Raw genomic sequence first — 25,758 nt, 5'->3', positions numbered from 1 at the left:
CTGGGGTCAGTGTCCCCTGGGGACAGAGAGTGGACGGGTGGTCACAGGGGGAGGGACAGGGTCCATGTCTCAGGAGGATGGAGTCTCTGGGATGATGGACAGTACTGGAGATGCATGGTGGGGATGGCTGCACAACAGGGTGAATGTGCTTTAGTAACACAGAACTGTGTGCTCAAACACAGTCAAATTTATAATTGTATGCTATGTGTACTTTAGCACAACTCTTAGAAAAATAAAAATCAGTGGGCGCCTGGGTGGCTCAGTGGGTCGAGCGTCTGACTCTTGGTTTCGGCTCAGGTGGTGATCTCAGGGTCCTGGCATGGAGCCCCGCGTTGGGCTCTGTGCTGAGCAAGGAGCCTGCCTAGGACTCTCTCCCCTCTGCCTCTCTTCCCCGTGCACCTGCAGACCTGTGTGTATTCTCTCTCTAATAAATCTATTAATCTTTAAAAAAGACCCCAGTGATGCAGAAATTGGGGCATACCCCGGGTCTCTGGCATTTTACTGGCTCTGCTGTGCCTCCCAGCCCCTCTGGGTGAGAAAATTGCACCATCGTGAAGAGGTCTGGTGATCACAGGAGTGGCTGCCCCAGCCGCCCTGGCCTTGCTAACTTCTCACCAGAAGTGGGTCCGCCTTCTTGTTTTACGTTATTTCACAAAGAGCAAATGTCCCCATGCCAAGGTCCAAGACACACCCCAGCCGGCCCTACAAGGGCTATGCGTGCGCCAGGGCACATTCACAAAGGGGTCACGCGGTTTCCATGAGGACATCCCTGCACCATTGTGACAGGTGACCAGAGCCCGCCATGTCTGGGCAGGGGAAAGAGAGCACGCCCACCCTCGTCCTAACCAGGGACAGTCCCGGGTGTCACGCTGGCTTGTCTTCCTGTGTTGGGAGCTGCAGAGAAAGTACGTGGACGGCTCTGGCCATGGATTTCAATCTGGGGAATGACACCTGGGTCTCAGGAGGGGCCTGCTCGAGTCGGAAACTCATGTCCATGGAGGGTAGGGTCCCCAGGTAAGGCTCTCCTCTCGACCGCAGATACTGTGGCCCGGAAGTCTGCGGACGGGCCCTTGAGGTTTCTGTGAGGAAGAAGTTTTCACCTGTGGGCAGGGGCTGCTTCGGAACAGGCCTGTAGGGAGGATTTTGGAAGCTGACACAACCACTTGCTCGTGGGAGTTGATGTGAACGCTCCGTGTTCCCTTTGTCCCATGCTCTACCCATATCTGTACCCTCGGTAAATGATACCTGCTGTTGCCTGGGCTTGGACAAGCTCACAGAGTGTGACGGTGCCGTGTTGTGTACCTCCCACTTTCCAGTTCGCCGTCACGATTGTGGGAGTTAGCCAGGAGGGCCCGTGTCTACACATGTGGAGCTGGAGGCCATGACACGGGCCATGTCTACCCTGACCTCTACAAGCATGATGTGGACGAACACTGACCTGACCCCAGGGGCCAGAGCCCACCCTAATGCACATAGGACACTGGGTGGGCAGGACACTGGGCTGGTCACATGAGATTTTCTGGGTACCCACTTGGGCTCCAAAAGAGAGAGGTCATCTTCTGTCCTCATGCTCTGCTCTTTCCTCCCCCCCAGAGACTTCTACAACCACGTTCAAGCCACAGATGGAGGTCACAGGTGGCCTTGCTCAGTGGCCCTACATTACCTCCTTGCCCAGAAGCTACAAATCGATGTGCACAGACAAGAAAATCCACTTTGGGCCTCGTCCCAAAGAGCCAGATGTTCCCTGGGATGGATGTCATGCATCTTCAGGCAAGCCAGGATGACATCTGGAGCAGGTGACATCTGCCAGAGGCATGCTGTGTGACCGCTGTGGTCTAAGGTAACATCCTGGCAAGCCAGTGGACTCACAGAGAGGAAGGGCAGTCTGGGTCACCTGCCTGTCGTGGGAAAGAAGGCAGGAAAAGCAGAAGAGCCCGCCAGGTTCCCGCCTGAGAGGACACCGCCAGCCTCCTGTGGCACCTGCCTATGCTCAGGGATGATTCATTCATTCAATCTATCCCTCATTTCAGCCAAACTCAGGGCTGGTTTGGCCCAGGGTTGAGAGCTAAGAGGAGAGTAGTGGGTTGGGCATGGGGGCGGGGGGGCTCCTCTTTGACTTCTAGGCAGGGGAAGTGGGCCTTGAGGACCAAGGGGACCCAATTTCTCTGCAATAGGCAAACTGGCCCTGGGGCCACTCCACCTGGACCCACACAAAGTAAAAGAGGCTTGGGGTAGGCAGCAAGGAGTGGGCTTGGAAAAGATACCACACACCAGGGTCCTCAGTGGTGGAATAGTCCTTGATGCACGGGCCGTGTCTACAGTGTGTGATAGCGGGGTAGGACCCCAAGCTGGGGCTGCAGGAGGATATGAGGGGATAGAGGTGAAGAGCTCCCTGCAGGTACTCCTCCCTGGCTTTCTCCCCCTGTTCTGGATTCTTCCCAGAAAGCAGGTCCCCACCCGCTGCCCCTTTCTCTCCTGAATTGGTTCTGGTTTGGGCAGCATCGGAATGCTTGGGACCCGATGCAGAGCCACTACACCTCCTGCAGGGTCTTAGGAGAATCCTGGTGGGGAGTCTCTTCCCGGGGACCCCACCTCCCATCAGGCGCACTGGGGAGGATTCAGATCACTCTGGGCTATACGCTCCCATTTCCCATCTGTGGTTCACATAGGGAGATGCTCATCTGGCCTCGGCTTTCCTGAATGCCAGCTCCCAGCACCTGCTCTTTGGAGTGAGCCAGGGTGAGGGCGTGAGAGGGAGCTCCAGTGGGGTCCCTGACGGGCCCTCCTCCCCTACTTAGAGAGGTCTCCGGGCTGTCCTCCCACAGCGCCCTGTCCTGGGGACTGGGGGACAGGACTGCCACCTGTGCTGTGTCCCCCTGTGCTGTGGGAGGGCCATGGTCCCAAGGACCACCTCTGAAAAGGTTTCCCTGAGGAAGCACCACTGGGTCCTTGCCAGGAACACATCCTGGCCCCACAGTGGGGTTAGCATCGAGGCCAGACTCCTGGCCTGTGAGATCCTGCATGACAGGCTCCGCCCAGCGCCCCACTTCATCTCCTGCTCTCCCCAAGCTGCTCTCTGAATTTCAGCTCTACTCATGTCCCTTCATCCAAACTGGACTCTGGCCAGTTCTTTGTGGCCACGGCTGCCTGTTGATCATGATTCTCTTCCAGAATAGATCATTCAGGTAATGATCTATTACACGTGCTTATTTTATTATCTGATTTTAAGATAAGGACGGGGACCACATCCGGCTTGTTCCCTGCCAGGAATCCCGTGCCCAGCACACAGTAGGCCCTCAGCTGACTGCACCTGTGTTGCCACTCACAGACCTTTTTGCTTTGGGTCTCCACCTACTGGGTCACCATGGGGTGCGGCCCATGCCTTGCACCCAGCTGTAGGCATCCACGACTGGCACCCCTGCCCCTGAGCTCTGGAGCTGAGTTGACAATGTAGAAACGGCGCCTGGGTGCAGACACTCCCGGAACGGGCATCTGCCCAGGCTCCTCCTTAAACACCAGTTGCCATCTCAAAAGCCTGCTTTCCATCCAATAAGACCATTGATGAGAATGTTGGTTGAAATCCTCAGATGTTTGGATGTGAGTTCAGGGGCAGGTTGGGCTGGGAGTGTTTCCTTAGAAGGCACGACTGTACCACCTCCAGCTCTGGAGCCTTTCAACGTGGTACGCGGTGCAGGAAAACAGAAATTTCCATCTTAGCACGCTTTTGAGGCATCAGAGCCATTGAGATCTCGTGTTCGGATATTCTTAAAGCATTAGTCCTTCACAACCCATTTTGAAAGGCCAGTTGGAGGAGGAAAACCATTAGTAGGTTTGGTACCTATTTATTTTTGGGTGGAAACAAAGGCCGCCAGCAGAGCTGCTGTTAAACGCGACATTCCCACAGCAGGGCTGGAACGTTAAAAGGGTGAGCGGCAGGATTTATTAACCTGGGCCTGATTCGAATGCCTGGCGGTATTCACCACCTTAGCCTTGCGGTGCTTGTGGACTTAGCACATCAGCACCCTTCCCTCCGTGCTGTGGACCTCGGGGGCCAGCACTTCCCTCCATGTGCAGCCAGCAGGTTGAGGGACCGTGATGTGTCATCACTCTGGGACTTGGGGAGAGAGCGTCACCTGAGCCACACTTTGGGACCCTGGAGAAAAGGGAGTTTATAGTAGGATTTGTAGACCCTTTTTCTTCATTGGCTTTCACTCCCCATCCCCGACTTGAATACAAGCTCCTCAAAGGCTGTGTTGTTTGAGGCTTTATCCCAAGTGCCTAACGGTGCTTGACACAAACCAGGTGCTCATTCACCATCTGTTGGATGCATGAAGGAAAAGTTGGATGGGTAGGTGGGTGGCTGGATTGATTGGGGGATGGAGTGAAGCATGGGTAGGTGAAGAAGGGGTGGATGGATGGATGGTTATATAGAAGGGATGAATGGATAGAAGGGATGGAGAGGGAGAGGAGGAAGGACGTGCTGTTGATATTTCAACTGGGTTGAAAAGTTGGGTTAGAGCACAGCTTCTTCTACCCAAAGTTATGATGACAGGAAGGAGACGAATGAGCTATGAAAAGTGAGAACAGTTAAAGCACCCGGCGAAGCACCTCCCCCCTCACATGTGTGCATACACTCGCACACACCACATACCACATATGCTTGTTCCTTGTCACGGAACAGAGTTATACACTCATGACCTTGTCTATATGCTGAGGACCTTGTATGTCCTCCTAAAACTATTATATATGATTTCATGTCAATTTTCTATTTTTAGCTTAACTTTGTATTGGGGGTGATGGTATCCATCCATCTACTGCTCCATTCACCCATCCATCCATTCACTAACGCACCCACCCACCTATACATCTATCCACCTAAACATCCACCCATCCACCTATCCACCCATCCACTCAATCACCTACTCTTATCCATCCATCCATTTAACCATCCTACATTTATCCATCTAGCCACCCACATCCAGATACTCATCCATCCATCCATCCACCCATCTAGCCTCATCCACCTGCTTACCCACATCTATTTATCCATCTTTCCATTTATCCATCCATCTGTCCATCTATCCATCTATTAATTTTACCACTTATCCAAACTTCATATTCACTTATTCACCCAAATTTCACAAGGACCCCACCAGATGCCCAGCTAACCACTTACTACAGATGTTAGACAAGTGAATTAACCTCTTGCAGCCTATTTCTCCATCTTTTAAGAGGGGACGATCCACAGTGACTGGAGAATGAGTCAACAGGAACTACTCTTCGCAGGTGTTAAGTGGACATTAGCACCATTGCCAGTCCTTGCTTTTACTGGAACGGGTAACAGGCTGCCTGTGTGAGCCAGCTGTTTCCAGCTGGCACCAGAGTGTGTGTTACTGGGCAGAGAAGTCAAAGTGAACACAGCTCCAATCTGGGGAGCTGTGTTTCTTGAGACATTTTGCAGATGGTCAGTTCCCTAACCCATCAATCCATGCCTGGAAAGGCTTTGCCAAAGAACAGGAGAAAATTAGCTCCTGTAGACCAGAGCGCACGCATGGTTCTAAGCACCAGCAGTGATGTGCAATCCCCCACAACAGCTAAAGCATCTTCTCATTCTATGTTAATTTGAACCTCCCCAAAGTCCCATTTTACAGATGAGAAAATGGAGGTTCCACAAAGAGTGATCTAGACAGAAATACAGAGCTGATCTCATATCCCAGCTCCTTGACTCTAGCACTGGGCTCCCTGTGGGCTCCCTGCTCCATGCAGTGACGAGCCCTGAGAGGGAAGGTGTCTTATCCTCACAATGTCCTGTTTTATGCACTGTGTCCCATAGCACCAGGAGCCAGCACCCCACCATGGCTCAGGGTTGGGAGTGCCAACCCCTCTCGGGAAAGGAAGCACAGGGGGCCATGCTGGGGCGCCTCCATCCTGCCAGCACAGTGAGGATGGTCTGAAGTTCCCTACCCCAAACTGTCAACATTTCCCTTGTGTTCCATCCAAGAACAGCCAGATGGAATTCCAACCACGTTGTTTTGGTATGAGAGCTAAATCACTGAATTCTCAATATCAGAAAATTGGTGGCTGGTTGTGGGGTGACGTGGATGAGTGAACTGAGCCATTTCCTAGCTATTCTGGGTAGGCAGGAACCTGCCAGACCTGGGGACCTACTAAAATTGGGCTGTCCCCAGGTTCCTGGCTCACTCGGGATGGGTGGGAGGACAGTGTTGCCCGCTTGGTGCTCTGGTGAGGAGGGTAGCACGCCCAACCCAAGAGCTCCCAAGATCTTGTCATTCGCAGACTGTTGTCTCTTCAGTGTTAAAGCTCAGACCCTACCTCACCCCCAGTACTGTCAGCATCGTCCCTCTCTCTGCCCTGGAGCCAGGAAGATGGGCATGAAGCCACAGCGTCCACCGCTCTCTGCGCTGTGGCCCCAGCATGGACTCTGGGCTCTGTCCTGCTTCTGATGCTCCAGAAATAGCACCCCACACTCCACAGCTGCCCGCCCCCATGGGGTCCTGAGAAGAGATCTGGGAATGGATGGTCATCAGGATGTCCCCTCCCACTGGCCACAGTGACACTAGCTGGGGCACCAGCATGAGCCAGGACGTTTGTGGACTGGACAAGTGAGAGGTACCAAGCACCAGCTTCGTGCAGTTGCTCCAACACTCCCTATGGAGACCCAAAGAAACCAACTGGAGTTGGGTTTCTGCCCATTTGCAAGCCTAAGACCACCCCTGGCTCCAAGAGGAAGAAGGTGGGGATGGGGAAAACACCAGGAACTCCTGAGTGATGGGTAACAGCTCTGTGTCTCCTTGCTCATACTTCCCACTGTCCGCTCCAGTCACACGGGACCCCTTGCCCCCACCCTGATGTCCAGCCAGCCCACCTCCTTCCCCACTTCGGAATCTTTGCTTCTCTATGGAAACCCCCACATGCCCTACGGAGGTTTAGAGGCTCTGTTGGGGGTGCCTGTGGCTCCGTGTCCTCAACTACACCAACCCTGGGAGCTCTCATCCCTCCTATCCTCACTTCTGGGTGGGGACATAGCATTTGCTTCCTCATGGTGAGCACCCAGCACACAGGAGACTGGTAATACATGACCTTGTGCAACCAATGAGAGAGCAGAGTCTGAATGTCCCCAAACATGGAAGGAGAGAGAGCGCCAGGTGAGGAGTGACCTGTGAAGTGCCAGGAGATTGATTCGTCAGCAGCCAAGATGCACCTGCTCCCCCAGGGTGGGTTCCCCTGGCCTGGCCCTACCTCCCCACCAGGTGACAAACATAAACCCAGGAGTCCCACTGCTCCTTGATCCCTACTCCTGACATCCTGGTGACCTGCCATTAGCTCCCCAGGTCAGGCAGCAGCAGGCCAGCCAGAGAACCACCCCGACTCTGAGCCTGGGCCTGGGCCTGGCAGTGCCCCCCTGACCCTGACTGTACCCCTGCCCTGCCCCCACTGTGAGCTGCAGCCCACCCTACTCCCTCTGGGTCATCACAGGCACAGGAAGGGATCAGCCATTGCACTGAGTTCTTACTGCGGAAACCAGTCCCTGCTCCTCTAGGAAAGCAAAGCTTTGGTTGGCATGTCCCCAGGAAGCAGGGAGAGGGCTTGCACAGGCGGGCAGAGACTCAAGCCAGAGTGCCCCACGGTGCCCCTTCACACCCACAACCTGAAAAGATGGGAGCTCTGTCCCCGGGAAGGGGTGTGCAGAGCCAGGTGGATTCCCACCACCCCAGAACCTCCCAGGACCCCCACCCGGAAGGGGGTGCGGTCTCTAATTTCTTAAGTTTGTGGCTCCATTCCAAAGGTTCCATTCTGTGAGCAAACCTGCTCCGGGATTTGAGGCCCTTGTCCCGGGCTGGCATTCCTCACCAGGGACTATTCAAGGGGCAGATTGGTCATACTGATGTCACCTTCCACCAGAGGGGCCATGGCACAGGCTTAAAGCTGGCCCACTGCCCCAACACCTGGAACCCCCTCAGATGTCTGAATCCCCCACGCGGGGGGCTGCTGGCCAATCTACCATCTTATCTACCAAACCCCCAGCACCTGCATCGCCTCAGCTTCCCGTGGCCAGGTTTAGGGAAATGAAGGTAACCTTCGTACAAGACATTGCCGAGCCCCCGCCAGGTTCTGCCCAACAGCTCAGGCTCAGGGGGACGCCGTCAGCCTGCCACGGGTTGCGTGAATCTCTCCTGCACCCAAAAGCACGGGTCTTCCCCATCAAGCTGAGCTAAATCCACCCAAGAGATGCACCCTTGATAAGAGGACGGCTAGAATGCTTTCTCGTGCTGGGGCCAGGGCAGCCTGCTGGGTCACTGGAGGGGTCCTGGCAAGACTCAGGCTTTCCTCTCTGCATTCAGCTGCTGGGCAGCAGGGCAGCGGGGCAGCGGTCCTGGGGTCCTTTGAGACCTGGACCAGCTACGCCAGTGGGCCACAAGGGGGTGCCATCGCAGGCAGGTGCTGCAAGTACCTGGGCTCTGACCTCTTCGGACCTTGCACCTCTTTGCCTGGCACTCGGGTCAGCTGGCGATGGCAGACCAGCTTCACGGAGGAGGCTGACCATGCCCACAGCACAGAGCCCAGCCAGGGAGGGAGCCAGGCAGGGACTTGGGCGGCTGGGGACCCCTGGTGCCCCCCAACCCCAGTCATCAAGTTGGCCACACTCATGTGCCCATCCTGTTCCTGGCTGGGGTTTCTGGGGCCTCAGCTCAGCACTTAGGTGAACAAGCTTTGCCTGACTGTGGTGCTAAGTGTCCAGCACTCCCTGCCAGGAGCGACAGGGAGAAGAGGGGTTGGGGTGGGTGTGTTGAGCCAGAGGACAAATCCTCCTTGTGTCAGGACGCTGAGTCTCCCTCTACTGCACCAACATGGCTCTGCTTCTCTTGCCTTCTTAGCTGGAGCTGTTGCCTGGACAGTGACACCTGACGCCCCACCATGGCCAAAGGGTCCTTCTCAGTGGTCCTGACAACCAAGGGCCGCTACTGGGAAGCCCACTGTGAGCCAGGCACAGCCTTAGAACCTGAGGTTGACGGTTATTGAATTCAACTCAATCCTCCTCCCAAACTATCCGCTCCATTCCACATAGGAGAAAACATGGCGCAGAATGGTCAGGTGTCTTGTGTAGCCACACTGCAGGTAGGAGTGGAGCTGAATACAACCTGGAGGTTTGGCATGGGGTCTACCTGGGTGCGGGGCTGTTGGGACAGCTATCTGCAGAGATAGCATCTGTAGGAGGAGGGGTGTGTGGGGGCAGGGCTGGGGCCTCCTAACCCTACCCCGGGTTCTGAGAAACCAAGGGAGGGCTCTCAGGGCACCCTGGGCCATACAGAGGCTGGCAGCCACTGTCATCCTTGCAAGGACCCCACACGTAGTGCCCAGCCAGGGTCCGTCTGCCTTGGGAAGGGGTTAAGCTCTGAGCTACAAAGACAAAGACAGCGTGGAAAGCTTTAGCCGCCTCCTTGAACCCATAGCAAGGCCCAGAGGCTATGCTGTGGGCCCTGTATCTGGTCTCTCCCACCCTCTGGGTTGGCTCATATGGTCAGTTCTATGGCTAGGCGTAGTTCGAAAGGCCAGACCATGGTCTCCCGGCCAAGAGGCATAGAGCCAGTGGTGACCATTCCCTCTCATCCCAGGAGTTGCCTGGTGTACCTGGTAGGTCCCTGTTAGGACTCTCCTGTCACAGAGTGGCTACTGTCACCAGCAAGGGAGCTGGATCCTGAGCAGATAGACCAGGAACAGGCAGGCTTGTTGGGGTGCGGTAGGGGAGGAAGGCTGGATGAGGCAGAGAAGGCATGGCTTCTATCAGGGGCACCGCTCGGCAAGGCGGGGTGGTGGCCAGGGAGGACCTAACAGCCCCACAGCTGAGGGCAATCCTGTGGTCCTGGGAAAACCTGGATGGTTGGTCACTCAGCCCACAACTCCAGGTGGCAAAGGCAACAGGCCTGGCCAAGCACCTGGTTTGGGATTGGACTTAGATCTGAGCTTCATCTAAGGGCCAGCATGGATTGAGCACTTACTGTGTGCAAGACACGAACACAAATTCACTGAGTGTTAAAAACAATCCCAGGGAGCCAGTCTTTTCATGATCCCCACTGTGTAGATGAGGCATGAAGTGTTAAGTAAACAGGCCCAGGGAGGAGTCCAGAATATGCACCGTGAAGTCCCGGTAGCAAGCGTTCAGGACAGGCCGCAGTGATGACCTCACACACCCGCACAGGACACTGGGGACAGCCAGGCAGGGCCCTGGCAAGGCGCCCCAGTGGCATGTCTCCCTTCACAAGCACTATCTTGTTTGCCGTGTCGAGGTCCCTGGCCACACTGCCTCCAGTATCTTATTAGATTTCACATTGGAGGAAGGGGACACACTCTTCTCAAAATTGTAGTCATAATTCTAGTGAACGGTGCAAAGTGGAATTTGCCGCCTCGGGGGAAGCCTTTAATTTAGTTTTAAACTGTTCTTAGCACCTGGGACTTCTCCCTTGAGGCGACTCAGAGTGAGAATGTAGACCAGAGCCAGAAACTGGATCTCACTGCTTGCAGCACGAGACTGGTGGGCAGTGGCTGGGGCCGAGGTGCTGATGTGGGCTCAGGGCGAGCTGGCCTGCAGAGCCTCAGCCCCGAGACCCCCACCCAGGGGCCAGGAGACCAGGTTCCCATAGGCATGTTCTCCCGATCCAGAAACCTGGTCCATGGCTGCTTATGCACACAGTGCTCCCCCCACCCCTAGGCTCCCTGCCTGCACCCCATTCTGAATGCACGGAACCTGCAGGACAGGGCTCCCAGGTAGCATGGCGCCTGCCTCCCCAGCCTTGCAGACCGTAGCCAGGGCCACATGGCAGGCTTGGTGCACCCAAGTGCCTTGGTGGAATGGAGAATGTGGTGACATGCTGGACCAAAGGGGACACCAGTACCTCACCAGAGCCCTGTGCCGGCCAGGAAAGCAGGCCATCCTGGGCCACCGTGGGCATGGACAGAGCTCAAGAGGACAAACAGCTGAGAACCCCACAGCACAGGCGCAGGAACCAGGAGGGAAGGTACCAGCAAGCAAGAGCCTGAGGACCAGGGCCTGGGCCCAGGTGGGAGGAGCACACGGTGTGGCTGGCAGGGCCAGATGCGTGGCTGCTTTGATTGCTCAAGCCACCCCAAGCCCAGCGCCCTGGGCCCCCCTCCTCGAAGTCCCATCCTCATGAGAACAATTCTGAAGGGGCATGTAGAGTGGGCCAGGTGGAACGTGTGACAAGCAGGGAGGGCCCAGAGCCCCACGTGTGAGCACGAATTCCAGATCAGGTGTGTCTGCATTAAGCGAGCAGGCTGCCGGCCTTGGCTCCCTCTCTGTGCACATTTCACTTTTAGAAGCCGGAATCCAATGCACAGGGAAAGAAAACGCGGCCCCCGACGCCCGCCCCAGCCCCAAGCCACCTCAGGAGGCTCAGCCCCGCCTCCTACACCTGCCCTGGGCAGTCATCATGATCACACGTTCGTGCAGGTGACCCAACATCCAGGCTGGAATGGAACAGGTGTTCTGGCCGACCCCAGGGCGTGCCCTGTGCCCCACACACCAGGAGCCATGGTGCAGGGAGGGCTTCCAGTCGGGGCCCCCCAGGCTCCTCACCTCCCCACCCCGGCCACTCCTTACCCGACGTGCCAGGGCTGCTGGGGCCTCTTGCCATCCTCGCCAGCACCGCCCAGCCTGTTGAGCGACGGGGACCGGCTGCGGGGCCCGGGGGTGTAGCTCCCGAGGGTCCTGGCGGCCCCGTCGGGCTTGCCCGGCACCTGCTGCAGCAGCTGGGGTGACAGACTACGGTGGGAGGTGGCGGAGCAGACGGCCCAGTCGGGCGCGCTGGCGTTGAGGTTGTTGTCACTGTTGGAGCGCAGCAGGACCCGGGGGGCGGCCAGCGTGTTGGGGGGCCGCCGCCGGCGGTTGGAGTACGCCGGAGCCTCTCGGAAGGGCACTGGGTCAGAGAGAACAGGAGAGGTGGGTGAGTGCACGCACGGCACGGTCGGTGCGGGGTGGAGGGGTGCGCGGAGCCCCCGCCGGCCCCGTGTGCAGAGCCCCCGCTGCGTGTGCAGAGCCTGCCCCGACACAGAAGCAGAGACGAGGTGGACACCGAGAATGTCTCCATTTCATGGAGGCTCAAGCTCACGCTTGAGATGGAAGGGGCCCGGGGTCCGACTTCCATCCGGGCCAGCACCCGCTCTCTCAGCACCGAGACACACGTGGGGGCCTCAGGACACAGTCAGGACACAGAATTCCTCCTCGCCATGACCTGAATGTGGCCCCTGGTGGGGGCTGATCTGGGTCTCCCTGAATTCATGTGTCAGAGCCTAACCCTTGATGCCTGAAATCGTATCTGGAGCTGGAGCTTTACAGAGGTGGCTAAGGTAACATGAGGTCACCGGGGTGGCCCTGATCCAGTGTGACCACGGTCTTTATGAAAAGAGAGGTCAGGACACAGACACACATGGAGGGATGACCCCGTGAAGACCCAGGGAGAGCACGGCCATCCACACACAAGCAGAGAGGCCTCAGGAGGACCCCACCTGCCTGCACCTGGACCTCGGGTATCATCCAGGACCCAGGGACAATGAGTCTCTGCCATGTGAGCCCCCATCTCTGGGGCCTTGCTGTGGCTGCCCCAGGACACGCACACGGCCCTCTGAGTACAGTTTAGAGATGGTCTGCTTCAGGACAAAGTATGCTTCTTTCCCCACCCATCAAACCAGGGCCCAGCTGCATGAAACAGGAAGTGGTGAGCACGCCTCATCTGTCATCCTACAAAGTTCTAGACCACAGGCAAGGCCCTTACCCTGCCAAGTTCTGTGTGCCCAGGGACTCAGAATGAGGACACTGCCCACAGGGACCGTGAGGGCAGGCATCCACACAGCACCCACTCTGGGTTGCTCCAAGGGCTGGAGCCAGAAATAGAAAGTGTCCTTTCTAAGAAGACCCATGTGAAGAAGAGTAGCCTTCCAGGCTGTCGGAGAAGACACTGCTGCCCCTAGAAGCAAGGGACGCGGGTTTCCTTCGAGCGCCTGACACCCAGGCAGCTTCCCGCTCACCATGGGATCTGCATGCTTTGGAATGAGGCTGAGCGAGCTCTCAGGTCCAAACTGCCTGAGGCCAGGGCTGCCACCGCACAGACCAGTGCTGTGGGGCAGCAGGAAGCAGGCGCCTTCCTGGGTGGGCTGGGCTGGAGTGAGAGTCTTAGTGCCTCGAAGGAAAAGAACGTCACAGTTAGTCCAAGACAGAGCCCTGGACGGTCCACTATCCCTCTGCCCAAGGTCAGAGGCTGTGGTGAATTATTACTTCATGAAACCTAAGGAGAGGTGTGCGCTTCACAGAGCCTGGGCCCAACATCAACCCCTGCTACCAGCCTATGACCATGACCATACTGGGCAGCAGAGTTCGCAAGGGACAGAGTAGCACAGGCAGAGATCCTGGGGACAGAGGTGGGCCAACAGGGAGCACTGGGGAAGGAGGGTGCAGGCGGAGATCCTGGGGACAGAGGTGGGCCAAAAGGGAGCACTGGGGAAGAGGTGGTGCAGGTGGAGATCCTGGGGACAGAAGTGTCCTGGCCTGGCTCACAGGGGACAGAGGTGGTCCTGGAAGAATGCCCAGGGGATAGTGGTGCTGGCAGGGCTCCTGGGGACGGAGGTGGTGCTGGCAGGGCCCCACTGAGACAGCTGTGACCCAGTGCACCCCTTCACCACCCGGCCAGCATGCAGGCGGTCCTGGGAAGGCAGAGATGGAGCCAAGCGGGAGAAGCCGTGCAGAAATGGCACGAAGCTCAGGACGCACACTGGGAATCCACATTCTGAACAGTTGGTGAGATTTTGGAACTGGCATGTAGGGAGGTCATATTTTTCAACACGCGCAGCCTGTGCCCATTCCGACCAGCTCCCTCTGTGACGCCTCCCTGTTGGGGCAGGATGCAGCCAGGGCTCTTCAGCTGGGGCTGGCATCCTATTTTGAATTCCTCAAAGGACATGGACTCACAAGCGCCAGCCCAGCTGGGAAAGAGGCGGGTGACGGGAAAGGCCAGAGGCGTCCTCCGTGGAGCCCTGGCTCTAGAGCTCCAGAGGCTGCCCTCTTAAGGGGCTCAGCCCACTGGGGAAGCAGCATGGCCTGGCCCCACCTGCTAGGAAAAAAAAAATCTCACTTTGGGGAACATCCCTGGGTTTGCATTTTGCTGGTCGTGAGGGAGAACCACATTAGTCACTTCCTCTGGGCAGACGGAGGCCAGAAAGACCCCGGGGAGGGCTGAGCACTCATCCTTCAGGGTTTAAAAAATGCACCTGCTGGGTGGGTGCTCTGGGGGCACCCGATACCTGCCTGATGACAGGGTAGGGGGGACTGAGAGACCTCACAGAGGGCAGACGGCCACACAGTCCAAGAGGGTGGATACCTTCCCTGCATAGAGACTGTCAGCCGGAGGACCAAATCACAGCAAGAAAGCCAACCCCTCCAGCAGACACATCAAGCACAATGGGTGATGGGGCCCTGGGCCTCGTGGGCCATCTTCACCGCCCCCCACCCCCCACATCCGAGGAGAGGTCAGGGCTCATGCTACGCACGGGGAGGGCACACCCCAGCTCCGTGGGGACACTCCCGGACAGGGAAACGCGTGCATTCTGTGACATGAACTCCTGCCGAGCCTCCAGCTTTCCCTGACAGTGCGGTTGGGTCTCCTTTTCTGACTGGAACAACTGTAAAGTACTCATGCCCTTAACAGAAATTGTGGGGGGTGGGGGGTGGGGAGTCCTGCCGATGCCTAAGACAGATGCAGAGGACAGAAAGGTCTGTGAAAGAACAGAACAGACACCGAACGATCCCCAACGAACCTTTCCCTGCTGTGTCCGGGTTACAGAAATTGAAATACCAGAACACGAATCTGGGTTAGTAATGCAAGAAAATGAGCATGGACAGAGGCTGATTTTTCACATAAATTCCCAAGACACAGGCTAAGGCCGGCTTTCCGAGTGGGGGCTTGGGCAGTGGCTGGAATGCAGAACTGCTGCCCTGGGAAGACAGAGGGACAGATGAGCCAGGGTGCTTCCAAATACACCCTGCCCTGGGGACCGGGGAGGGTACTGAGCCGGGATCACACGGGTAACGTTAGGGCGAGCATTCCAATGGCAATTATCTCGCTGAATTATCAAGACTTGCATTCAATTAGTTCTCCATGTAAGGTAATTGGACATTTTTTTCTGTGTTTGTTTTACGGCTTGGGGGGGCAAGTACCTTTCTAATTCCTCCAAAGTCACGTCCCCATAAACCCAATCATCTCACAAAGCGAGAGTTCTCTGTCTGACAAACGAACTGGAGCCATCCGTGGAAATGTTGATTTTTTTTTTTTTTTTTTTTTTGGTGAAAAGGGTAAAAATAACTCTTTTCCTGTCTGAAAATGATTAATATTCCACCCAACTGTTTCCTTCTTTCAGGCAATCTGCAAACTCGAAGTGGGTGGATATTTTCTTAGCTGTCTTACATGTATTTATTTATACATTTTTTTTTCCACAATAGAAATCACACAAGGTATGACAAAAACACATGCACTCTCAAAGTCTGCCACACTGCATCTGCATCCACTCCAGGAAGCTGCCGCCCGGGCATGGCCAGCGAGAGCCGAGGAGGGGCTGCCAGAGCGCCCGCCCTGCCCTGCCTGCGCGGCCAGCAGCGTGTCCTGACCTTCCCCGCTCCCGAGCAAGTGCTCCCCAGTCTCCAGGTAGCGGCCAGACGAGTCAAAACTTCCTTTATTCTCGATAGGACTTAGTTCCCCACATGTCCTCTGGCACAGTCACCATGGATGCACGTTCCGGGAATGCAATTGTGCAAGGGGCTGGGGACTTGGGAGGACCGTAGAATAAAAACGCACCTTGGAGTGGGTGAAAATCCCAGACCAACTACAACAAAGCCCGATCGTGCACCAGAAGTAATTATCCCCTTCCGTGATGAGAAGGGACAACCGGCAATTTTGGGAGGGACTGGAGTCCCCCCTCCGGCCCGCTCCCCCGGAGAATCAGTAAGAAACTGCTAATTCCCATGCACCGCGCTCCCGACAGCTCTTTCTTACCTTCCTTCTTGGTGAAGGCATTTAACAAAGACTTCATTTTCCCTCCGACTTTGGCAGCAGTCCGCTCATTATATAACCTTCTCGGATGGGAGGAAGGAGAGGAGGGCTGCCCGGCCCCTCGGCGCTGGAGCGGCTCGGACCCGGGGAGCGGCGGCGGGCGTCTGGGCACTGCGTGCTTCCGAGCATAGCTGGGCATGCCAGACCCAGCGTGCTGGTGACAAAGCCCACCCCATATTCTGTCTGTCAGCTGGGAACCAACCGTGCGTAGACTGGGGCTGCTCTCAAACCCTGCTGCCTCTGCCGGCGCCCGTCATGTGAGCAGTGCTACTCTGCTTTTGTGATCAGTGCATCTGGGAGGAGGGTGAGCACCAGTCAGGCATCCTCGAGCCGGCGGCCGGGGAACACCAGAGGCATCCGCGAGCCCGAGCCCCCACCATCCGAGCCAACTCGGGCTCGGTGTGCTCCGGGCCACTTCTGCTCAGACGTGCCGGGCGCTAAATATAACGCCCCGTGCTTTCCCGATTTTATTTTTAAAGAAAAAAAAAAATGCCAAGTTTTCTTTGACGCCGTTTGTTTGTCCGCTGGCGGATGCGGCGAGCAAGTCAAGATGAAACGCCCAGCTCCAGATAAGCCTCACACCAGACCCACATTAACTGGGCAGCCCTCGCCGGCATTGTGGAATTTCTGAGCGTGACCCAGATTTCCGTTGGAAGGAATCAGACACAAGTACCTATCCCTTCTCCGGCTCACCCCATCGTGGTAATTACCCTGGAGAAAACAGGATTTCCTCCCCCCCCCCTTTCTTTTTTAAAGAGAGAGCGCACAAACTGCCACCAAGCTCTGGCTCGCCCTGATTCCAGGCGGCTGATCAAAATGAGTGTCTTCGGAGCCCCGTTACACGTGTCCCGATCATGTCCACCCCGAGAGAAGTCTGGGAGACTCCCGGAAAGTCCTATCTGAGGAGCGCCCAGAGAAGGGGCCCCATGCTCGCGTGCTCCGCGGCAGGTGCGCGGGGCTGTTTCTAGACAAGGACAGAGGGCTTCCTGAAAATGAAATGGAGCATCCCGGGGAGCCGGTTCTGTCGCCCGATGCACCTGCTGCTCGGCTGTAATTAAGTGTGCGTGTTCTCCGTTGCCAAGAGAACTGCTTCCGAAATTAAAGAGAGAGAGAGAGAGAGAGAGAGAGAGAGATGAGACGGGATGAGGAAAAAGCAACGGGGAAACGTGTAAGTGGAATGTGGTCGACATACTTTGGGTCGACAAAAACAGCAGCTTTAGGAGTGGCAGGCATCTGCCTTGGAAGGACAGGCCGAGGGGTCGGAGGCCTGGCCCAGTGCCCTCTCTGTGCGGCGGGAAGGGACGGCCAGGGCAGGACCTAAAGTAGCTGCTCATTTAACCGTTGTCTCCCACTTAACGCCCACAGCACCCCGGATCACTCGGTTGCACCCAAACTCAGTCCTAGGTAACACCCTGACACCCCACGCTGGGTTGTAAATCCATATGACAGAACATAAGCCATTTCTGAGATGTGTCCTAGGAAATGCATCTGCCGCTGGCACTTTTTATCATCAGAGACCCCCAGTAACTTGCTCTCGTAATTCATGTCCTTCAGGGCAGAGGGGTTGCTGGCAGAGCTCAGTGTCCGTAGACACGTGGGGTAAGATGCATCTTCCTTGTGTGCAGAGTGTCACCAAGAAGGACACACACGGGGAGACCACTGCCGTGCCCCTGGGGCGGATGCGCCAGGGTCTGCAAGGTGGCCGTGTCTGATTCATGGGGCTGGGCTGGCTGCTGGCCAGGTGTGCGCCCTGGCCAGGCCGGGAGGCCACGGGGAAGGCACAGCAAGGGAGCCCCTCTGCAGAGGCTGGGCCCTGCCACGTGAGCCCTGAGAGCTCGCCAAAGCTCAGGGAACCCTCTGGGAGAGTGGGAGGCTCGGCGCTGCTCAACCCTCCTCCATCTGTCTCTGGTCGATACCCTCCCAGAAGCACGGAGCCGCATCCTGAGCCAAGTTCCCTCGCCAATCCTCACTGCCAGCAGCAGAGCGGAGGGGCATGTGTGCCAGGGCCGGTGGAGGTGGAACCTCGCCCAAGACCAGGGCTGCCTCTGGAGACCTCCTCTGCACCCCTGATGTTGACCTTGGGTGAAGGGTGTGGGGAAGACGTAGCTTCCTGGGGCGTGAGTGTGAAAACCCCACATCTCTTCTGCCTCGAGAAGGCAGGGAACAAGACAGAGCCCTTTCCCCGTGCTGGGGAGCAGAGCACGATCCCCAGATAACATGTGGCCAGACGGGGAAGCCCCAGTGGAGACTCCCTTAGTGCTTGCATATGGAACAACTGCTCCTCACAGACTCGGGGAACGGTACGGCCCTGGGGCCAGCATCGAGAAGGGAGCCCCGCTCAGACGAGGCCCAGAGGCCTACGACAGGGACACAGCGGGTCAGCGGGGACACGGGGACAGATGCGTTCTCCAGACCATTGCTACCCCTGTCCCACCTGGGCTGGTGAATTGCAGGCTCTGTGTGACCATGGAGGGACACAGCAGTGCACAGGACTGCCTCCTTCTCACACTGCACAGGGGGCCAGTCAGGGGAGCAAGACCAGACTTTAGACATAACAGGACCTGAGGAACTGCAGGAAACACCCCTTTGCCCCAGGATTCCTTTCTACATGCCTCCCATTCCTTTAATGCACTGCCAGGAATCTGAGTAAAACCCTCACAGAAACGAGAAGTGGTAGCTGTCAGACTCACATGCAGGCCTGCTGGGTAGGCTTAGCTCTGCCCGACGGAAATCCTGCTTCCTGACCCCACCTACCCGGACTCTGTGAGGCCTCCTCAGCCCTGCAGGCATGCTCTCCTTGAATACTTCCAGCGATGGGAAGCTCACTACCTGTATGCAGTGGTTCTCACTCTCAGACACAGGCTGCAGCAACCCCACCATGGCGGCGAATGCCAGCGCTAGGCCCACATGAATGAGTCTCCTTTCCCTTCACACAGGAACAGGCTCGTCCCTGCCACATACTCCCTAGGAGGAAAAGCCATGCCACTAAAGACACAGATGTTGCCCCGACAAACACAGGGCCATGTGCATCCTTAGTGGCAATTTTCATTCTACGCTCTGGGCCATGCTTTTCCGTGCAAACCATTACTGGAGATTGACAAGCTGAGGCCACTGGATCCTTGACCCATCTTGTATTTGTATGAACACGCGTACCTAAAACCCGCCTGCCTGCAGGAATCGCGTGTAGTGGTCGTGCTTTGGGTCTGGACCCTCGCACTGTGACCCGGGGCAGTGTGAGAAGAGAGAGCACGGCCCCGCACGTCGCCTGCGTGGAGCACTCCTGCTGCCAGCCACATGCCTGTCCACATCAACGCTCCCTCCAGGAGTGACAGACGTCCCACCTTCCATGCCCAAACCACGAGGCCTCAACACCCAGCGCCGGCCCCAGCTGCTCTGGAAAGGTGGCGCAGCAGAGGTGGAGGGAGGCACACGCATTCTGTGTCTGCTGCAGGAATCCGCTAAGACTGTCTCCACCTCCCAACAAGCAGGTGGAGGGCATGTGAGCTGCAGGTCCAAGATTAAAAACTGAAAGGAAGATGGAGGATGGGATTTGAACCCTTATTTCTCCCTGAGGCTTCCAGAGATCCTGTGATGGGTCTCAGACACCTGGGACCTCTTTGTGGGGTCTGCCATCTTCCAGACAGCCTGGTCAGCCAGGCTTCCAGACACCAGCTGGTTGAGAAGTTTCCCCAGATGAGATGGGTGACGTCCCCAGGGCTCAGACGCCCCTGCTCCATGGCCTCAGCTGTACAGATGCCCCAAGATGGCTGAGCTTTCCCTCTGTGTATTCACAGACCCCTTGTTTCTGTACAGGGTCCCCCACGGAGGAGTGGAAGGACCACTAGAGCCTGTGCCCGACACATAACCTGCTCACTGAGCACAGGTGAGGCTTGGCTTCAGATGGACTTCATTCTAGATGCTCTGGAGGAGGCAGACACGGGAGAGCATGAGCTTCTGGGCAGGTGGCAGGGAGAGGGATGCTTCGTGGTGACTCCATCCACCTGCTTGCCCACCCACCCCAAACGGCAAGTGAGCGTCTTTTGAGTTGGGTGTGTTAGATCTCCATGGAAGGATGAAAAAGCATAAGAACATCATATGGAGGCCCTTGAACCATACAGATTCCTGGAGGAAGAGGGTCACCCCAAAATGAACCCCAAACTGTCTGCCTCCTAGCCAGGTCCGTCGGCCATCCTCCTGTCCCACCCAGCCCAACTCCAATCTACTAGCTCCTTGGTAAGAAGTACAAAATAATAAATACGTAAATAAATGATACCCCCCCCCAGCCAGTCCCCTCCAGACCCCAGACCCCTAGCCCCATGGGCCCTGCCTGGCTTCAGCCTCAGTACCCCCACAAACCCGCCTCGAGCTCTGATCCACCCTCCCAAACCCTCCTGCTCAAAGCCCTTTATTTGCCATGTCTTTTGACAACTGCCTGACAACAGGCTGAAAATAATTTCATTTCTTGTATAAAAAAAGGCTCTTCGCACATCAGAACATTTCAAGGCGCTCTGAAGTCCTGGCGGGGAGGACGCGCCAGGTGTGATAAACACGCCTCTCATGAAGAGGCTGGTGCGCCGGTGGGTCTTGGGAGCAGTGCCCGTCCGGCGCCCACAATAAGCCTGCCTCCCCTTGCCATGGTCCCACGCCGGGAGCAGGGAAGAGCCAGACATGGGGCCCTAGCCATCTGATGTAGGGGCTTAGCTCTGCATCTTAGCCCCTCGGCGGCTGTGGGTTGCCCGGGCACCCCTGGCCTCAGTTCCCCCATCGGTAGGTGGGAGTAACGCAACTTGTTCCCAGTGTTGGCTGTGATCAGCTGAGCTCACATCTGAAATGCACGGGCTGGGGGTGGTGCGGTTTGATCATCCAGGGGCGAGGCCCAGCCTGACCACTTCCCACCTTCCACGCGCCCGGGAAGGTCACCTCTCACGCGTCCAATGGGGTGTGCGTGATGCCACCTCCCAGGGAGGTCATGAGGATCAAGCCATGTGGTATCTGTAACAGGGCCTGGACTTAAGGACCATCTGCAGTCACTAAATAAATGCATTTGACTTCGAAACTCCGCCTGCAGATAGGAAGGCCCTCTCCCCACCCCCACCCTCCCCGAGTTGGTAATGGGCCCTGATCCAGCTGTGGACAGACCCCTCCTTGGGGCACTCCCTGGTTTCCAGGGACCTCAAGCTCTCCGAATGCAGGCTCGATGTGCAGCTCCCCCATCACCCTGCAAACCGGAGGTGCTCCCTGAAGCTCCGGATGTGAATGAACAGATGCATGAATGAACCCACTGAGAGAGGTGGTGACTCCCAGCTTCTATTTTGTTCTGAGTGTCCTGAGGCGCGTTTACCAGGCTGGTCTCCTGGGTTGTGCCAAAGCCTCCTGGGGCCTGAAGCCATCTCTCCTCTGTGTCCCGTCCTGCCACCTGCTGCCTGCCCCTGCCCCCGGAGGCTGAGCTGCCCTGCCACAGCGCCTGGGCGCCAGAGGAGGCCTGCATTCGCCTGCACCCCAAGGGACAGGTCCACCGGGCATTGGTCAGGCCGGTGTGTCCTCAGTGTCCTCGCTGTGTCTGCACGTCCCTGCTCTGAGTCCTGCCTGCCTGGTGGGTTGTGGAGACCCCTGGCTCATTCCTTCAGCTTTCCCTGCTGCCGGGGCCAGGGTACCCAGATGCACACATAGTGCTCTGGTTCAGGAGGACAGAGCCGGTGGGTGTGGATGAGCATCCTGTCGGGGAGATGCTGGCTCCCCAGAGCAGCCAGGGGCAGCTGGACACCAGGCTGGCCTTCTGGGTGTGCTGTGACCATCCTTCCCTGTATCAACAAGTCGGATTGGTCCCTTACTTGCCACCGAGACCCTGGCCGATGGAGCCTGCGAGGCTGGGGCCTGGGAGTGAGGTCTCTAAGACCCTCAAATTCCAGAGGGTGGGCGTTTCCCTTTCCTTTTCAAGTGGCCTGGCCTCACCTCTTATTTGGGGGGGCGGGGAGGAGGGAGAGGAGGCTGGTGTGGAGACGGGGCTGGGTAAACGGAGGGAGGAACGAAGTCTATTTCTCCTTAACAGAAACTCACGGAAGTGACTCTTACCTCTCTCCTTGGAGAGGGGGCCCATGGGGGGCTGAGATGGAAAAAACAGAAGCGCAGAGAATCTCGGGGGCCCACCAGCCACCCTCGCCATCTTACAGAAGCTAAAACCAAATGCCGACAGTGAGAGCGTGCGGCCGAGCCAGGAGCTGGGAGGCGGCGGGTCCGGGCAGGTGTGGGCTGGACCCGGATCTTCCTGCCCACCCCCACCTCATCCCCAACAGCAGACCCTGCTTCCTTCCCGAGTAGCTTTAGATAACTGCAACCTTTCTCCATCTCACAATAATTGTTAAATGAATCATACTTTTATAAATAACGCAAGATATAAAAAGGCATCTCGGCAATAATGCGGGGTTATCTTTGAACAAAGATGTAGGTGTCTGCAGTGTTTGTAGCATTCCCGGCAGCCGGGGCCATTGAGGGAAGCTGAGCTCCTGGAGGATCCATTGAGCCCCGTGCATAATCCGGGCAAAGGGCTCCCGATGCGGGGTCTACTCCCGGGGCCGGGTCAGGCTCAGGGCTGGTGGTGGCTGGGGTCAGGTGCTCAGCAGGTGCTACTCGGGGTCTGGACACAGTGACCCGAGTGACTCGGGCTAAGGTTCAGGGGGCAGGAGAAGGGCTTGGCAGTGCTGAATTGGGGCTGACCACAGCGGGGGGACAGTCCCTCTGCCTCGGGCAAGGGTCACCCATCCAAACGGTGCCCTCCTACCCTTCTGTCTATGCAGCTTGGCCTCCACCATGTGCCCAACAAGCTGCTCTGACCGGGAGGTGTAGGGACAAGGGCAGTGCTATGGATCAAGGGAAGCGCCAGCCACCTCTTAGGCAGCCCACTTGACAGTGGAACAGCTGAGGACCCTGGCTTCTCACAGGGGAAACTGAGGCTCAGAGCCCTGAGACAAGCCACCTTTGCCCACTCAGCCCTGTCTGTCCAGCAGAATCACCCTCAGCCCCCACGGCAGGTCACACAACCACCTTTCTCCTCCGCAGGGCTGCGAAAGACTTGGGTACATCTCTGAGACCTTGTGGCAGATCCGGGGAGGCTGCAATGGACCAGATGTATGAGCGTGCGAGCGGAGTGCAGGAACCCGGTATCCTCACCCCATCTCTGAAGACCCTGGCATAGTAGCTGCCGTGCCCCCGTCCCTCAGACGCAGCCCTGATCCCCATGAAGGACAATAAACTACCACCACCCCCCGATTGGCAGGACGTCCAAAGGCTCTAGTGAAAGTCTCAAAGTCTGCAGGGAAGATGCCAATCGCCATCAGAGCCAATTAGAAAGGCCACTGTCGCCGCTGTCATGAGGCTGGGCCACCCCCTTTCTGCAGGAGTTGACTCTGACCGGCTCATTTTTCCTAGCCTGTTACCAAATGATGGAATCTGAGGTGAGCCCTGGGTCAGCCTCTGACTCAAGGTGGGATTGTTTCCCATCTTTAAAATGGGGAGACTAGCCCCCACCTTGCTGGGCTCGTGAGGTATCTGAGAGCGCCCCACAGATGTGGGCTGCCTGCCAACTTCCCTCCACTACAGAAGGGTGGAGGAGGGACTCCCCAAGACTCAGGTAGGAGCTCTGCTTGATATCCTGCTGTAGAGTGAGGTGCCCAGGGTTCCAGAGGCTGTAGGCAAGCCCTGGGTGGCAGCAGGCGGCCCGTTCACAGATGGCCTGCTTGCCCAAAGGGGGCCCACAGGAAGCCTGGGTCTTAGTCCTTAGGGGAAGTGGTGGGGAACACAGCTGCCTCCTGAGGTACCACGAGGAGCGGCAGAGCTTAGGTCTAGGGTATCAGGACTGTGTCCTGTGTCTGCCCCCTACCACCTATGACCTCAGGCACATTGCCTTGCCTCTCTGGGCCCGAGCACCCACCCCGAAGGGAGCTAGAGCTGAGGAGCCCAGTGTTCACAGGTGTGCAGAGCAAAGTCCTTTCCGTGGAGGATCCAGTGGGTTCGAATCACAGGAGAGCCCAGGGACCTGACACTTCTACTGTGCTCCTGGCTTTCCCATGAGTCACTGGGGCAGGTACTGTCTGCAGGGTCCCTGCCTCCATCCCACCTGGCTGATCTGTACATTGGGGACTGGACTGCAGATGCCAGGTCCACACAGAGAGAGCCACTGCAGACACAGATCGCCCATGGGTCTTGGAACATGCTGGAGAGCTGGCCGCACACAGCAGTGCCCCCCAACACAGAGGGATCTGTTTAAAGGCAGCTCCTGAGATGGTCAGAGAGTGGCCAGAGTGACCACATGCCATGGACGGAGCATCTGTGTCCCCACCAAATCCCTAGGTTAAAGCCCTAACCCCAGGGGGGAGGCATTGGGAGGTGGGCCTTTCGGCCATGGGGGTGGAGCCCTCATGCTGGGATCAGTGCCCCTACAGGAAGAGCCACGGGGAGAGGATTTCTCCCTGCCACGAGAGGACACTGCGAGAAAGGGGCCATCCACAAACCAGGATAAGTCCCTACCAGGAACTGAATTGGCCAGGACCGTGACCTCCAGAAATGTGAAAATAAATGCCTGGTGGTTAAGCCACCAGCCTGTGGCGCCGTGTTAGAGCAGCCCAAACTGATAAGACATCACACAGGCAGGTCATGTCACTCTGCCCTGCGGGCCCCCAGGGGACCTGAGGACATCACAGATGCTGCCCCTGCCCCTCCCTGCTGCCCTCACCTGCACAGGACCCTGACAGTCCCTCCTGACACCCTGAACAAACCTTGCTGGGCCTCCACTGGATGGGGTCACTCACCCTTCCACGCTGGCTCCGTCCACCCCCCACCCCTCACTCTCCAGGTCACCTCATGAGAGGTGTGCCTCAGCCATCCTTCTTCTCATTCTCTGCCTTAGCCCCTCTGTATATTCCCTTCGTTGCATTGATCAAAACTTGAAATAACATTATTTATGAGTTTGCTTGAGTTGTCTTTTTCCCTCCAGTAAAATGTTGGCAGGAGCTGCATCTGTCATATCTGCCCTTCATCACCGGCACCAAGCTCAGACCCTTGCAAGTATGTTTGTTCCCTATCTTCATTCAACAGAGCAATAAAGAAACGGAGGCTAACTTCCCACCTCCCTCCCTCCCGGAGGGACTTGGTGGCTGAGTCATTCACTCGGCCACACTGCATGAAAGGTCTGCTTCTGGAACTCTTCCTACTGCCGACACCCTCTCTGCACAACTGGACCTTTCTAGAAGGCATATGACAGGAAAGGGGATTCACCTTTCTATCTTCAGCTCCAGCCCAAGACCTAGCACAGAGTGGGGGCTCATAAATACAGGTGCTAGCTATGGTAGGTCCCTGACTGGCCATTTCAATGCCCGGGTTGTCTGTGGGTCTGCTTCTGCTAACTGCGGTTTTCCCTGATTGCACATCACATTCTCCTGCTTCTTTGCATGTCTAGTAATCTTTGATTCTGTGTCAGCCATTGTCCTTGAAATGTTATAGAGGTTCCGGATTCTGTTACTTTTCTCTGAAGAGTGCTGAATTTTTCTAGCGGGGAATAAAATTACCGGCGGGACACTCAATTCTATGACAATGTGGCTTTAGATTTTTGGGGGGGCAATCCGTTGGTTTG

At 56.9% G+C, this 25,758-nt stretch overlaps 1 protein-coding gene and 2 long non-coding RNA genes across 5 annotated transcripts in view; 2 read left to right on the top strand and 1 right to left on the bottom strand.

Moving 5' to 3' along the window:
- Positions 1-25,758, bottom strand: part of SHANK2 (SH3 and multiple ankyrin repeat domains 2) — a 509,904-nt gene that overhangs the window by 266,850 nt on the left and 217,296 nt on the right. For 2 of the 3 annotated variants that reach the window (XM_038563628.1, XM_038563629.1), the window contains exon 12: positions 11,639-11,954. In XM_038563628.1, the coding sequence (XP_038419556.1) occupies positions 11,639-11,954 (316 nt within the window). Of the gene's footprint in view, positions 1-11,638; positions 11,955-16,076; positions 16,833-25,758 lie in introns of those variants that run through there. The other variant, XM_038563630.1, reaches the window with a different exon arrangement.
- On the top strand, positions 810-7,141 carry LOC119864240. Its single transcript, XR_005373547.1, has 3 exons — positions 810-1,014; positions 1,594-6,035; positions 6,298-7,141. It is a non-coding gene; the product is annotated as an uncharacterized LOC119864240 (long non-coding RNA).
- On the top strand, positions 12,011-25,129 carry LOC119864245. Its single transcript, XR_005373549.1, has 3 exons — positions 12,011-20,016; positions 22,183-22,375; positions 23,190-25,129. It is a non-coding gene; the product is annotated as an uncharacterized LOC119864245 (long non-coding RNA).

Source organism: Canis lupus, chromosome 18, assembly GCF_011100685.1.
Source record: "Canis lupus familiaris isolate Mischka breed German Shepherd chromosome 18, alternate assembly UU_Cfam_GSD_1.0, whole genome shotgun sequence".
NCBI lineage: Eukaryota > Metazoa > Chordata > Mammalia > Carnivora > Canidae > Canis > Canis lupus.
Note: the sequence above shows the minus strand (reverse complement) of the source record. Positions and strands in the feature narration are given on the sequence as shown.